Source organism: Dipodomys merriami, unplaced genomic scaffold (genome assembly GCF_024711535.1).
Source record: "Dipodomys merriami isolate MVZ:Mamm:240054 unplaced genomic scaffold, mDipMer1.0.p SCAF_6, whole genome shotgun sequence".
Classification (NCBI taxonomy): domain Eukaryota; kingdom Metazoa; phylum Chordata; class Mammalia; order Rodentia; family Heteromyidae; genus Dipodomys; species Dipodomys merriami.
Window position 1 is genome coordinate 65,390,649 of NW_027206179.1, and position 12,996 is coordinate 65,403,644.

Below are 12,996 nucleotides of genomic sequence, written 5' to 3' on the forward strand. Positions count from 1 at the left end.
AGTGGATGGGGCTAAAAACCCATTTTCTAGTTTTGCCCTTGTCAGCTAAAAACAAAAGTACTTCCTCTATGGAAGAGTACTAGTAGTAGTAACAGGTAGATTAAAGTAAGAAACACCTTCAAAGAAATGCAAATCCATTTTTTAGCTCTGCTGAGGTCTTTTAGCAAGCTTCACTTTTAGATTCAGCACATAACTTGTTTTTGCTTATTTCAATCCCTGACTTAAATTGCTCTGTTCTTTCCCCCTAATTCTTTCTGCCATATTAGAGGGAATGATATCTTTTCCTTCTGAAAGCTAAGCATTCCTAAAGGAACAGGTAAATTCTTCTGCATGTACTGAAACATGAAAGGCATCTCTCAATTGCTTTCAGTTTTCCATAAACAAGATGTAATTAACTTTAATTACAACACTAGCAACTCATAGCAGACAGAGGCACTAGTGACTTTTGGACTAGAAATTTCTGCCGTAGGAGCATAGATCCATATTCAGAACTCTAACAAGCAGTGTCAATAAATAAGATGTGGAGAGGGGTATGTAGTGTGTCAGGTGTACTTTGAAAAGAAGAGAGGAGATTTCCAATTTCTTCATGGACATTTGGGCATTTCTTCTATAATTTGCTGAGGGAAGATAATTTTTTTCTTTCATCCACCTATGGTAAGTAAGTGGTATTCAAACTGTATTTCAGAAACTGGTCTGGCAGCCTGAGTATCTGGAGAATTTGGCTGGGCCATTCTATGAAGCAATGACAGTTTTCTAGAGTTCAATCCCAAGATGCTAATACCGTAGTGTTTAAATATTACCTTCTTAGGGTCTTAGACTGTAGCTCAGTAGTGGAGCACTTGCCATGCATGTACAAGGCCCTGGATTCGACCCCCCAGTACATACATAAGAAAAGAAGCAAGTCATGTATGAGCTCCCTGTGCTCAGGAACACTGGAGAGCTCTTCATTATGAACAGTGTCTGCAGCTTCTAGATATACCATCTTCACTGAGCAGCCTGCCTTGTGTATAGCAAGATTCTCAGAATAACCCCAGCAAGTGCTCCATTAGTGTTACAAATCTTGGAGGATGAGGAATTACTGATAGTCCCTTCTTAGTAAGCCAGGCAGAATGTGAAGACACAGTTTTGGCTTACCAAAATTCCAGATGATAGAGACACATGAAGATAATCTGCAATTTCGGTGGGGTAAAAGTGCAGATTGGATTTTGAAAACTAGACCAGTTTACTATGGAAAGTTTCAGAAGCCAAAAAATTACAGGCTCTGACTAAAAAAATCTGATGTAACAGCTTCAGATTTGACCATCCAAGCCTATCCTGGGTACATGCATCTTGTTGCCAAGGCTGGTCACACATGACCATCATTTCCATCATTCATCATGATATGAATATATCTTATTATCTGAAAAGGGCTAAAGAACCAATGACAATAAACTGGTGTTTTTTTTTTCCTTGAACTCTCTTCATTTTGTTCTTTCGTTAATTTTATTTGTGTCTTTAAGTCATGGTACAAAGGAGTTGCCATTCAACAAAGTCAAATATGAGTACAATGCATCTTGGTCAATGTCATCCCTTTCATCATTCTCTCATCCCTCATGAAAAATGTGTTCACCCTAATGACCCATGAGAAAAGTATTACACGTTCCAATTATGATGTTAAAGCCTCTTTTTCCTTTTCAGTTTCCTTTTGATATTCTGCTCCCTGATGGAGAAAGAATCATTTGGGACAGTAGGAAGGGCTTTATAATACCAACAGCAACATACAGAGAAATTGGGCTTCTGAGCTGCGAGACATCTGTCAATGGACATGTGTATCAAACAAACTATCTCACACATCGGCAAAGTAAGTGTAAGTGATACTCTCTAAGACATGAAAGGAGCCAGAATGTTCTAGGGTTCATCTGCCCATTGGAATCCTGACTTGTACGTTCTCACTCTCTTATGCTTGCAGCTAATACCATCACAGACGTCCAGATAAGCCCACCAAGCCCCGTGAGATTACTCAGCAGTCACACTCTTGTCCTCAACTGTACAGCCACCACTGCCTTGAACACGAGAGTACAAATGACCTGGAATTACCCTGGTAAAGTGAGTGACCCACTTTCAATTTTTTAATCTCTTCTGAGAGCCATTTTTTAAGCAAGTTACATCCCACTGGATTTTTTTTTTTAGGATGAAAACCATGAGAAAATTCTGATTTCTGTGTCATTGTGACTACCTTGATAAGAAAGCTTTGCTGGCCTGCCAGTTCATGAGTATGATATCATCCAGATACTGTCTTTTGATGTTGGGGGTTTGAAGTGAATAGGTTGCTGTTTCTATTGGGTTTGAAGTGAATAGGTTGCTGTTTCTATTGTATGGTTCTGTGTGGAAAAAGGAATTGTTTCATCCTTGGAAGTGATGCACTAGGATTTAGCGATGAGAGAGAAATTTATCACTAAATGACAGGTGGGGGGAACTGTCTTCTGTAACAACAAGTTTTCAGGAGGCTGCCTTTGTTTGTACATTCACTTAAGGTCCTGGCAGACTGTCAGGCACCTGATGAGGGCATGTTTGGAGAAGATACAAGCCAGCCACCCATCTTCCATTAACTAACTGTCAAAGGAGCAATTCTGCCCTTCAGAAAAATGAGAAGGCTGACCACTGAGTCAAGGTTCCCTTACTCAAATGGAACATCTGTGCCAACAACCATTATTTTAAAATATATGGATGGGGAAACTATGATAAACTGTTAAGAAGACTCTGGCCACTCCCATTTCTTGTGTGTTAGGGTGACTTATGTGGTGTTTCCCAAGTACAATTTGTTATGTCATTGAGCTATGCCTGATCCCAAAGTTAATTTTTGATTGAACTGTATACAAAAGATGAATGCACGATCCTATTGTTGTTTCGCCACATTTCTTGCCATGGAAAATAGAATGACTTAGTAACTCTGTAGAGACAATGATAAACTATTTTCTATGAAATGGTATTGTTCCATTCAACTTAAAAAATGCAGTGGTTTGTAGCAGTATTTCTATAGTTTGCTAAAAGTAAGGTATTTCAATAAATGCCAAGAGAAGAAACTGTTGTTCTGTTGCCATTGCTGCTATGAAGAACATTGATAGTACAAGGCTACAAGTAAGCTCACACTTAAAATCCCAGCTACGAGCCGGGCGCCGGGTGGCTCACACCTGTAATCCTAGCTACTCAGGAGGCTGAGATCTGAGGATCAAGGTTCAAAGCCAGCCTGGACAGGAAAGTCCGTAAGACTCCTATCTCCAATAAATCACTCAGAAAATCATAAGTGGCAAAGTGGCTCAAGTGGTAGAGCACTAGCCTTGAGCTGAAGAGCTGAGGGACACTGCTCAAGCCCAGAGTTCAAGCCCCCTGACCAACAGTAACAACAACAAAAATCCCAGCTAGGTAGAAGGCAGAAATGAGAGAATTGGAGTTTAAGGCCAGCCTTGGTAGAAGCATAAGGGACCCTGCCTGAAATATAGAATGAGTTGTTTTCCAAGGCGGAAACAATACCAGTGTTACTCAAAGTTGAGAGGGAAAGAGTTCTCACAGGAAGTAAAATCTCTTGTTGAGTTGAAATTTGTTACAGACTGATCCTCTGACTTTTGATGGTAGTGACTGGCTTCTTTTCTCTGGTTACTGCTGAAGAAGATGTCCTAAACATGTCTGTGCCAACAGAGAAAGCCATTGGATTATTTATTAAGCACAGCAAAGGGAAGAGCTAAATTCAAGATCCAAAGATCAGTCTGGACCATTCCCAAAGTCTTTTTTTTTTCTATGAAAAGATCGAGAGGAGGAAATGATGCCAAATGGATTATAAAATGAACAATTAACAGGGCCATATAGGCAAGTTCATATAGCTGAGCCTCAGGGCCTTTTCCCTTGGCCTTTTCCTGAGAGATCACCCTCCAAATTGTTGCCTAAATTTTTCTATAGCTTTGATTTGCATGTCCTGGATCCAATTATTAGGATTTCACCAAAATTGACAGTATTGTTCAAATAGTGAGACAATGAAATGAGTATTCTACCTTAATAGGAGAAGCTAGGATCCATCCAGTATTAGCAAAGAAATACATGTGCTAATTTTTAAAACTTAATTTTACTTCATTGTAAAAGTGATGGACAGAGGGAATACAGTTATTTCTGAGGGGGAACACATGCTAATTTATGAGAAGCACTGTCATTATTTTAGACACTAAAGATACTTGTGGCTTATGTTTGTGGTTTCTACAGCTAGGGAATAGACTACTCTTTAGAAAAGTATGTGTGCTAGAAGAGAAACACTAGATTCCAACTCAAGTGCTGTGTTCCTAGCTGACATTGGCCAATGTCTGTTGCTTCTGTTTCTTCATTGGTCAAAGGGCAACAAGCATGCCAATTTCACTAGGTGGTTATAAAAAATAATTGAGATAATGATGTGAAAGTCCATTTGAAGAAATTAAGTCTAGATAAAGGCTACTCTACTGCCTATTTGAAGCACGTCTAGACAGATATAATTTCCAAACATCTTGCTCCAGGCCTTGCTTTTAGCCTATGAAAAGCAGCAGTTAGCAAAATCGTGCTGTGAGATATCCTAAAATCTCATGATGTTAAACACTTAAAGTTTCATACATTGTTGTTTGCTGTGTTTTCTTTAAAGGCAATGAAGAGGGCTTCCATAAGACAACGGCTAGACCAAAGTGATCCCCTTGCCAATGTGTTCTACAGTATTCTTACTATTGAGAACGTGCAGAAGCGAGACAAAGGCATTTATACTTGTCGTGTGAAGAGTGGACCATCATTCAAATCTGTGAACACCTCTGTGCATGTGCATGGTAAGCAACGGTTCAGCAAGGCTAACTTGTGTTCTACTTCCTAATAATTTCACACTTTGAGTTCTATAAACAAGTAAACATACTTTTAGCTGATAGTTATCCCATTGTGAAAGCTTTGACGTGGTCTTCTCTTTACCTTCAGCCAAAGAGACAAATTAAGCATGTTAAGTACTCTTTAAATAGCCTTTGGAATTGGGCAGTCTTTTCCTTACAAGTTTATTATGGTTAATAACTCAGTTAGGTCATATTTATGAAATTCCTCACTTAGAGTCCTATATAAACAAAACAGAAAATGCTGATCAATTTTACCTTTATTAGCTGGGGAAAGAAAGTCTCCCTGGTACTACTATGAAGTAGAGAAATAAAAATAGGATGTGGGCCTGACAACAGTAGCTCATGCCTTTTTTCCTAGCTACTCAGGAGGCTGAGATCTAAGGATCCTGGTTTGAAGCCAGCCTGGGCAGGAATGTCCTTGAAACTCTTACTCGTCTTCAGTTACCTATCAAAAAGACAAAAGTGGAACTGTGGCTCAAGTGGTAGAGTGCTAGCCTTGAGCGAAACAACCAACCAAACAAACAAACAAAAAAAAGCTCAAGGACAGTTTTCAGGCCCTGAGTTCTAGACCCAGTACCAGCACACACAAAAAAAGAAAAAGAAATGTTTTCTCCATTGCTCAACCTTTGGTCTCACTGATAGGCATCATCTTAATTCAGCTATGCCATTTATTTGTTGATGTCATCCTCCTGTACTGGGGCAGTTTTATTTATGTAACTCTACTCTTTTTTCAATTTATTATTTCTCCTTTAAAAAAAAAAACCAAGAAAATGGATTCATCACTATGAAACATCGGAAACAGCAGGTGCATGAAACCATAGCGGGCAAGAGGTCCTACAGGCTTGCCATGAAAGTAAAGGCCTTTCCCTCACCAGAAGTTGTATGGTAAGCTCATCATTTTTATATCAGTTAAAGATGTTTTTGTAAGTAAGCACAGGCAAGAGTAAATTCCTGAAAACAAATGCTGTGAGAAGTTGTTCAGGGTAGCACAGCCAAGGGCTGTGGGGTGTTTGGGTGGTGTTGGTGAAGAGGGCAGAGGAGGGAAGGAAAGGGAAAACAGGCACTAGAATGAAGCAAGAGCTGGAAGTTTGAGGGCTTGTTTCGGTTTACTCAGTCCCTCAGCAAGACTGAATTTCTGCATCTTAAAACCTACATATGATGTCAACATTCTCTGAATGGGATGTATTAAGCAATAACTAGGAAGCATCTAGAATGTAACATGCTCTATTAACCCTGAAGAAGTGGGTCCTTGTAATGAGCATACCGAAAATAATTCTTTTACATCCAGCTGGATTGAAAGTTCCAGTCTTGTTGTAAAATTAAACATTAATAGAGACAAGACTTATTCATTTGAAGGAGTAGACAAATAGACCTACTTGAACTAATGAAGTTGTTTTTGGCTTGAAGGTTGCATATTCAGAAAGCCCTTACATGTTTTTTTTTTCTTCCTTGAAAAAAAATGCCCGTACAACACCTATATAAAACAATGTAATCTGTTTATAATCTGTAGTCATTTTATTAAATTCCAACATCTCTGGCTTAAGTCATTGCCTTTTAAACAAAGGATTTGGTATAAAATAGATTGGGAAAAACAATCTACAGTTTACAGAAGTGGTGCCATTTTGGAATCTCCTCAACTCGGACTTAGTTTGGCTTTCAGTATCATACAAGTGGAGTGTTTGGAGTTTCCTCAAATAATGAATAGAAAATTCATAACAAAAATTCAATTGTGTCTATGCCTTCATGCCATCACAATTAGAAAAGCAATATTTTTGGTTTATGATCTTTTAAATTATGATATCTTGCTTATGATAATATCTTTAAAGGTTTGATAGTAAATTATTATCCCTAATAGAAAATTTAATGGTGATTGAATGACTAAAAGGTACATCTATTCTTTCTCTGTCTGAGCATGTTGTCTTTAGTGCTTATTTCTCCACTACCTAAGTAACAAAGGTCACTGTTTTGTCCATAGGAAGTATCATTAATATTAAGATACTTATAATCATAAAGTACAACACAGTCATTCTAATTGCTTTGGAACTGGGGTCCGTAGTAACAGGAACTTGCTTGCAGGACTGCAGATCTGATTATAAACTGACACCATTTCCAATATTAGGCCTTCTTACAGAACATACTAACCTCCTAACAGATCCAAGAGGCCTATTTAAAGAAGTGCACATTTATGTGAAATCATTGGACTTTTGAATTGAAACAATCTTTGGGAACCTATAGAAAATCTGAGGGCACTGAAGCTCACGCTGGACAGTCACACATTCAACCAAGTACAGTTGGTGGCAGAGGCAGGCCAAGGTTGCAGGACTCCTGAGACACAAGTGAAGATATCAAGGCATTGATTCTATATTTAAAGTGGTTTCAAAATTGTTTTAAATTGATGCTTTGTTCTGCTTTAGCAATTCTTCCATGGGGGTGTGGAGGGGGGGGCTATGAACGGGACAACTGGTGTGACCATTTATATGACTAATAAAAACTCCACATGAGACCACAATAGGAACGTCTATTTTTATGTATTTTTATCTGGAGAAGTGATCTAGTTGATCTGACTTACAATGGCTCTTATGCTGCTCCTGGGGCCTCATGGAAAACTCTGGAAAACATCTGGGGAGGAATCAGAGCCTGTTCCTCTGGGTTAATACTTATACCAGCATCCCTGTAGGTACTTTAAGTCACTTTACTTTCTTCTCCTAGTTTATGTCTTCCTCCCTGCCAAGAAAAGCAAAACATTAGCCAATCTAAAACCCACACATCCCTTTCTTTACTGAACAGTTAGCACCATTTAAAAATCAATGTGACTGTTCAAAGGCTCAAAATGGTCCACTTGGAATCCCAAACATCAATGTTCAAAATGGGAGTGTGATGCCAAAGTAAAGCTTGTGAAGGGACTTACCAATTGCTTGTGATTTCAGGTTAAAGGACGGCTTCCCAGCAACAGAGAAATCTGCTCGCTACCTGGTTCACGGCTATTCACTAACTATTAAGGATGTAACCCCGGAGGATGCAGGCGACTACACACTGTTACTGAGCATACGGCAGTCCAATATATTTAAAAACCTCACTGCCAACCTCATCGTAAATAGTAAGTTTACAGTTCTTGCCTTGGGCAAGAAAAAACTAATGAAAAAAAAAATCAGTTCAAAAGTCAGTATACAGCACCCAGGCTCTGAGTTCAAGCCCTATGACCGACCCCCCCAAAAACAAAAGTCATTATGATACTGTCAAAGAAAACTTTGGTTTTAGTTTGGTTTGGTTTTTTGAACTCAGAGCCACTTGTGCTCACTTGGCTTTTTCCATTGAAGGCTGGCCCTCTACCACTTGAGCCACACTTCTACTTTCAGCTTTTTGTTGGTTAACCAGAGATTAAGAGTCTCGCCAGGTGCTGGTGGCTCACGCCTGTAATCCTAGCTATTCAGGAGGCTGAGATCTGAGGATCTCGGTTAAAAGCCAGCCCGGGCAGGAGAGACCATGAGACTCCTATCTCCAATAAACCACCAGAAAACCGGAAGTGGCGCTGTAGCTCAAGTGGTAGAGCGCTCGCCTTGAGCTGAAGAGCTGAAGGACAGTGCCCAGGCCCAGAGTTCAAGGCCCATGACCGACCAAAAAAAAAAAAAAAAAAAAAGAGTCTCATGGACTTTTCTGCCTGGCCTGGTTTCAAACGGTGAGGATTATAGACCTGAGCCACGAGGCCTATTATTTAAACAATAATAGTTCAAAACTGAATTTTAGATTATTATTTTTAAAACATTTCTCAGGTTGGGAGATGCGGTTTCACTGGTAGAGGGCCTTCCTAACATGTGTAAAGTCATGGGTTTGATCCCCAGTACAGAGGGGGGGCGTGGAAAGAGAAAGAGAAAGAGAAAGGGAGAGGGAGAGAGAAAGGAAAGAAAGAAAGAGAGAGAGAGAGAGAGAGAGAGAGAGAGAGAGGAAGAAAGAAAGAAAGAAAGAAAGAAAGAAAGAAAGAAAGAAAGAAAGAAAGAAAGAAAGAAAGAGCTCACTCCTAACACCATCCAATTTCATGTTTGCTTATCTTCCGTAGGCAACATGATTTTAATCACTGACATATTAAAAGTGTAATGTACATACCATGAAATCCAGCCTTTAATGTTATTCAAACAGGTCTGCTTTTTAAAGTAGGCATTCTCTTGATAACTAGGGGGGTTGGTTTTTGTTTCTTGGACATCAAAACCAATGAAAGGGGTACTTCCTGTGATACCTAGAGGATAGTCACAGGAACAGTTCTTAACTTCTGTCCTGCTCTGTCTCCTTGCCAGTGAAACCTCAGATTTATGAGAAGTCAGTGTCATCCCTCCCAGACCCAACTCTCTATCCACTTGGCAGCAGACAGGCCCTGACCTGCACCGTGTATGGACTCCCTCAGCCTGAGATCAAGTGGTTCTGGCGGCCCTGCAACTACAGTTATTCCAAGACAAGGTAGGGACAGGGTGTGTCTTGACATCTTTCCAGTATCTTCTGCCACTTCGAGTGAAGATTCTTTGGTAGAGGCAGATGGGCAAATGTGTTCCCTTTGGAAACAGGTAGACAGTGGCTACTCTTCCTCCTTAAGAAGTCTTTCTCTCCCCTCCTCTCCCTTCCCCTCTTCTCTCTTTTCCCCTCCTCTTTAGCCTCCCTCCTCCTATACTCTCTCTCTCTCTCATTTTTTAAAATAGTATTTCACTTTGTAGCCCAGGCTGGTATGGAATTAACAATCCTGCCCTCCTCCCCCCACCCCCAATACTGGGATTACAGGCTTGTGCTACTATACCTGGCAAGACTATCTTTATATTAAGCCCCTAAGCTGAGCTCTTATTCTACCTTCCCTGGGAAGCCTCCTGACTATCTCTCTCAGACTTATTTCTCCCTTCCCAGCATGAACAGTACTAGTTCACACTATTGTTGACACTCAGTAGGCACATGTTTGTCTCTCTCTAAGCTGTGAGCTGGCTAAGCTTGCCTCCCTCCCTGCAGGGCTGGGCAGGCCTGGCATACCCAGCACGTGTTCAGAGTGCATCTGCTGAATGAATCCATCCCCGCCCCTGCTCACTGTGCAGTGTTTCCTTCCATCCTGTTTTGCTTTTCCCCTTTTTGTTTAGTCTAGAGAGTTGATACTTAGGATAGTTCATGGGAGCGAATCGGAAGGACAGGAATAGAGTTGATAGGTACAACAATAAGACATGACTGAAATGGGCCAAGAATTATCCTTATTCCAAAAATATATTTCTTCATTGCTTTTCACTCCACTTGCAGAGTGTTTGGGAGGATGCAACCAAAACAAAACATAACAACAACAATAAGAAACGAGCTTGATAAAAATGTAAATGAGGCCTAATTCTTCTATTAACAAATAGAAGTGGCTGTTTTGGTTTTCTAGTTTCTTACCATAATTGCAGGCTTCATCTTGTATCTTAACCATGCTGGTAGCAGGTAGCACTCGGATAGTGGAAAGTTACTGCTGAATATGGAATTCCTGAGAAGTGGCTATTTCCACACTTGTCTGATTTCTCATGTGAGTGCCATTTCCTAAGAACTGATACATAGAGAGAACTTGCAGATCTCGAATACATCCTTTTCCACTGTGTCTGGTTTACCTTCACTAAAAACAGTGAGAACTACTGAGACTTTTGTTAGCCTGCTGATTTGTGTAGTCATCTATATTTATGGACCCAGCTTTTTGAAGTGCTAGTGTTTGTGCTATCATGCAAATAAGTAAAAATAACTAAGGATACTAGATTCAGATAAATGTGAAGAATTGAATTTTTATGGAGCCACATAGCCTTTTATAGATATTTCAAACTTGTATTTCAATATCAAATCTTAAAACCTTGATTCTACTTACTTTGAATAAACTGTTAGAAATAATGAGTGACATAATAGTCTAAATTTGAAGTACAATGGTGCTAATAAAATATGATTTGTAGCCAGGCACTGGTGGCTCACATCTGTAATCCTAGCTACTCAGGAGGCTGAGTTCTGAGGATCATGGTTCAAAGCCAGCCCAGGCAGGAAAGTCCATGAATCTCTTATCTCCAATTAACCACCAGAAAACCAGAAGTGGTACTTTGGCTCAAGTGGTAAAGCTCTTGCCTTGAGCTGAAGAGCTGAGGGACAGTGCTCAGACCCAGAATTCAAGCTCATGACCAAAAACAAAAAGATTTCAGGAGTTGAACTGAGGTGAAGAACTGTGAACCTGAACCTACCTTTTCAATTGCTTCAAGGCAGATGAGATTTTTCCCCCAGACTATGGAGTTTTCTCACAAGGCCTAGAAAGATACCTTCTTATTCCTTTTGGAATTCTTCCAAGATCCAGAACCCTGCCTTAAATGTTTCTTAGCCACTTGAATTCTGTTCAAAGCACATTTTTAAAAATTATTATTCACAAGACAGATCAGGAATGGAACCACACTGGTTCATTTCTTTAGGATGTCTTTGCTTAAAATAATATGCCTAAGGTGAGTGAGCAGATCATAGAGACTTCTTTCTAGATATTGCTAGCATCTCTCCTTCTTTGAATCAGCAAGACTTGATTACTGATCCAGTGTCCTATCTGTGGCAGGACTAGACCTGGTCCTTGGTAATTAAGCTAGTGTGTACCGGTTACATAGTTTTGAGATCTTTGTATACTAGGGCACTAATCAAACAGTTCTATTTCACTTTATCATAGGGAAAGTAAAATCTCAATAAATGAAACCCTCTGTCTTAAAGCTTTCCAAATGTCTTTATAAAAATAGATTGCTTACACACTTAAATCAATGTACATTCATTTGTAGACATTTTCACTAGTTTCATTAAAAGAATATTATATCAGACTTATTTGCTCAGTGGGATTTGACACATGATCTTTAAAAGAGAGTGAACTACTAATACATATGGTTACCCTTAACTATGTGAAATAAATTATTAGCGCTTAAATTTTAGGCTCTACTTAATAGGTACATCTAACTATGGCCACAGTCGAAACATTAATTTATTTCTGAAGCTAGAATACATTTCTCTAAGTTCTCTAAAATTATTACTTGATTTAATATGGTCAGCTAATTAATGTATCTAAGTTAATATAAGAAGAGATTCAAACAACTCAAATGGTATTTTCTGGAGACTGATAAATATATAAATGTATTTTAAAACTACCAGGTCTATTACTCAACTAGAAATTTTTTCCCTAAAAGAAAATGTGGTAGCTAGGCACCAGTGGCTCATGTCTATAATCCAGCTACTCAGGAGGCTGAGATCTGAGGGCTGTAGTTCAAAACTAGCCCAGGCAGGGAAGTTCATGAGACTCTTTATCTCCACTGAAGGCCAGAAGTGGAGCTGTGGCTCAAATGGTAGAGTGCCAGCCTTGAGCTTTTAGGACAGCACCCATGCCCTGAGTTCAAGCCCACGGACTTGCACCAGAACTAATAAAAGCATATGGTAAAATATGCAAATGAGCTCTGGTTTAACTGAGTGTCCAATGGTTTTGTTTTGCCTACAATTTGTTCCTAAAAGGCACTAGTAGGAAACCCTGGTGTGCTATTAACACACTAGAGTAACTAGAAATATCAGTCATGCCCTGTACATCTCAGAAAGCAATAGGTAAAAGATATTTGAGTGTTTTCATCCTGTAAAAATGACAAATGTTTAAGGAGATAGCTTAAACCTGATTTAAGCATTGAACAATGTACATAATTACCAAACATCTCATGGTATCCTATTAATATGTATCATTTACAAGTTTTGGCAGGGGGGTTGTTTCTTTGTTTTAGTGCTGGTACTGGGACTTGAACTCAGGGTCTGAGCACTGTCCCTGAGCTTTCTCATTCAAGGTTGGCACTCTATTACTTGGGCCACAGCTCCACTTCTGGCTTTTTGGTGACTAATTACAGATAAGAGACTCATGGACTTTGCTGCCTGAGCTGGCTTTGAGCCTTTATCCTCAGATCTCAGCCTCCTGAGTAACTAGAATTACAGGTGTGAACCACCAACACCTAGCTTACCCCTTAGCTTTTTGCTCAAAGCTGAGCAGACACTCTTCCACTTGAGCCAAAGCTCCACTTCTGGCTTTTTGGTGGTTAATTGGAAATAAGATTCTCACAAACTTTCCAGCCCCGGCTAGTGTCAAATTGAGATCCTTAGATCT

General features: G+C 39.6%; 1 protein-coding gene across 3 annotated transcripts in view; it reads left to right on the top strand.

Moving 5' to 3' along the window:
- The window catches only part of Flt1 (fms related receptor tyrosine kinase 1), a 187,255-nt gene that overhangs the window by 55,172 nt on the left and 119,087 nt on the right, over nt 1-12,996 (top strand). For 2 of the 3 annotated variants that reach the window (XM_070003052.1, XM_070003055.1), the window contains exons 5-10: nt 1,678-1,846; nt 1,949-2,085; nt 4,637-4,811; nt 5,633-5,750; nt 7,793-7,962; nt 9,155-9,314. In XM_070003052.1, the coding sequence (XP_069859153.1) occupies nt 1,678-1,846; nt 1,949-2,085; nt 4,637-4,811; nt 5,633-5,750; nt 7,793-7,962; nt 9,155-9,314 (929 nt within the window). The remainder of the gene's footprint in view (nt 1-1,677; nt 1,847-1,948; nt 2,086-4,636; nt 4,812-5,632; nt 5,751-7,792; nt 7,963-9,154; nt 9,315-12,996) is intronic. The other variant, XM_070003054.1, reaches the window with a different exon arrangement.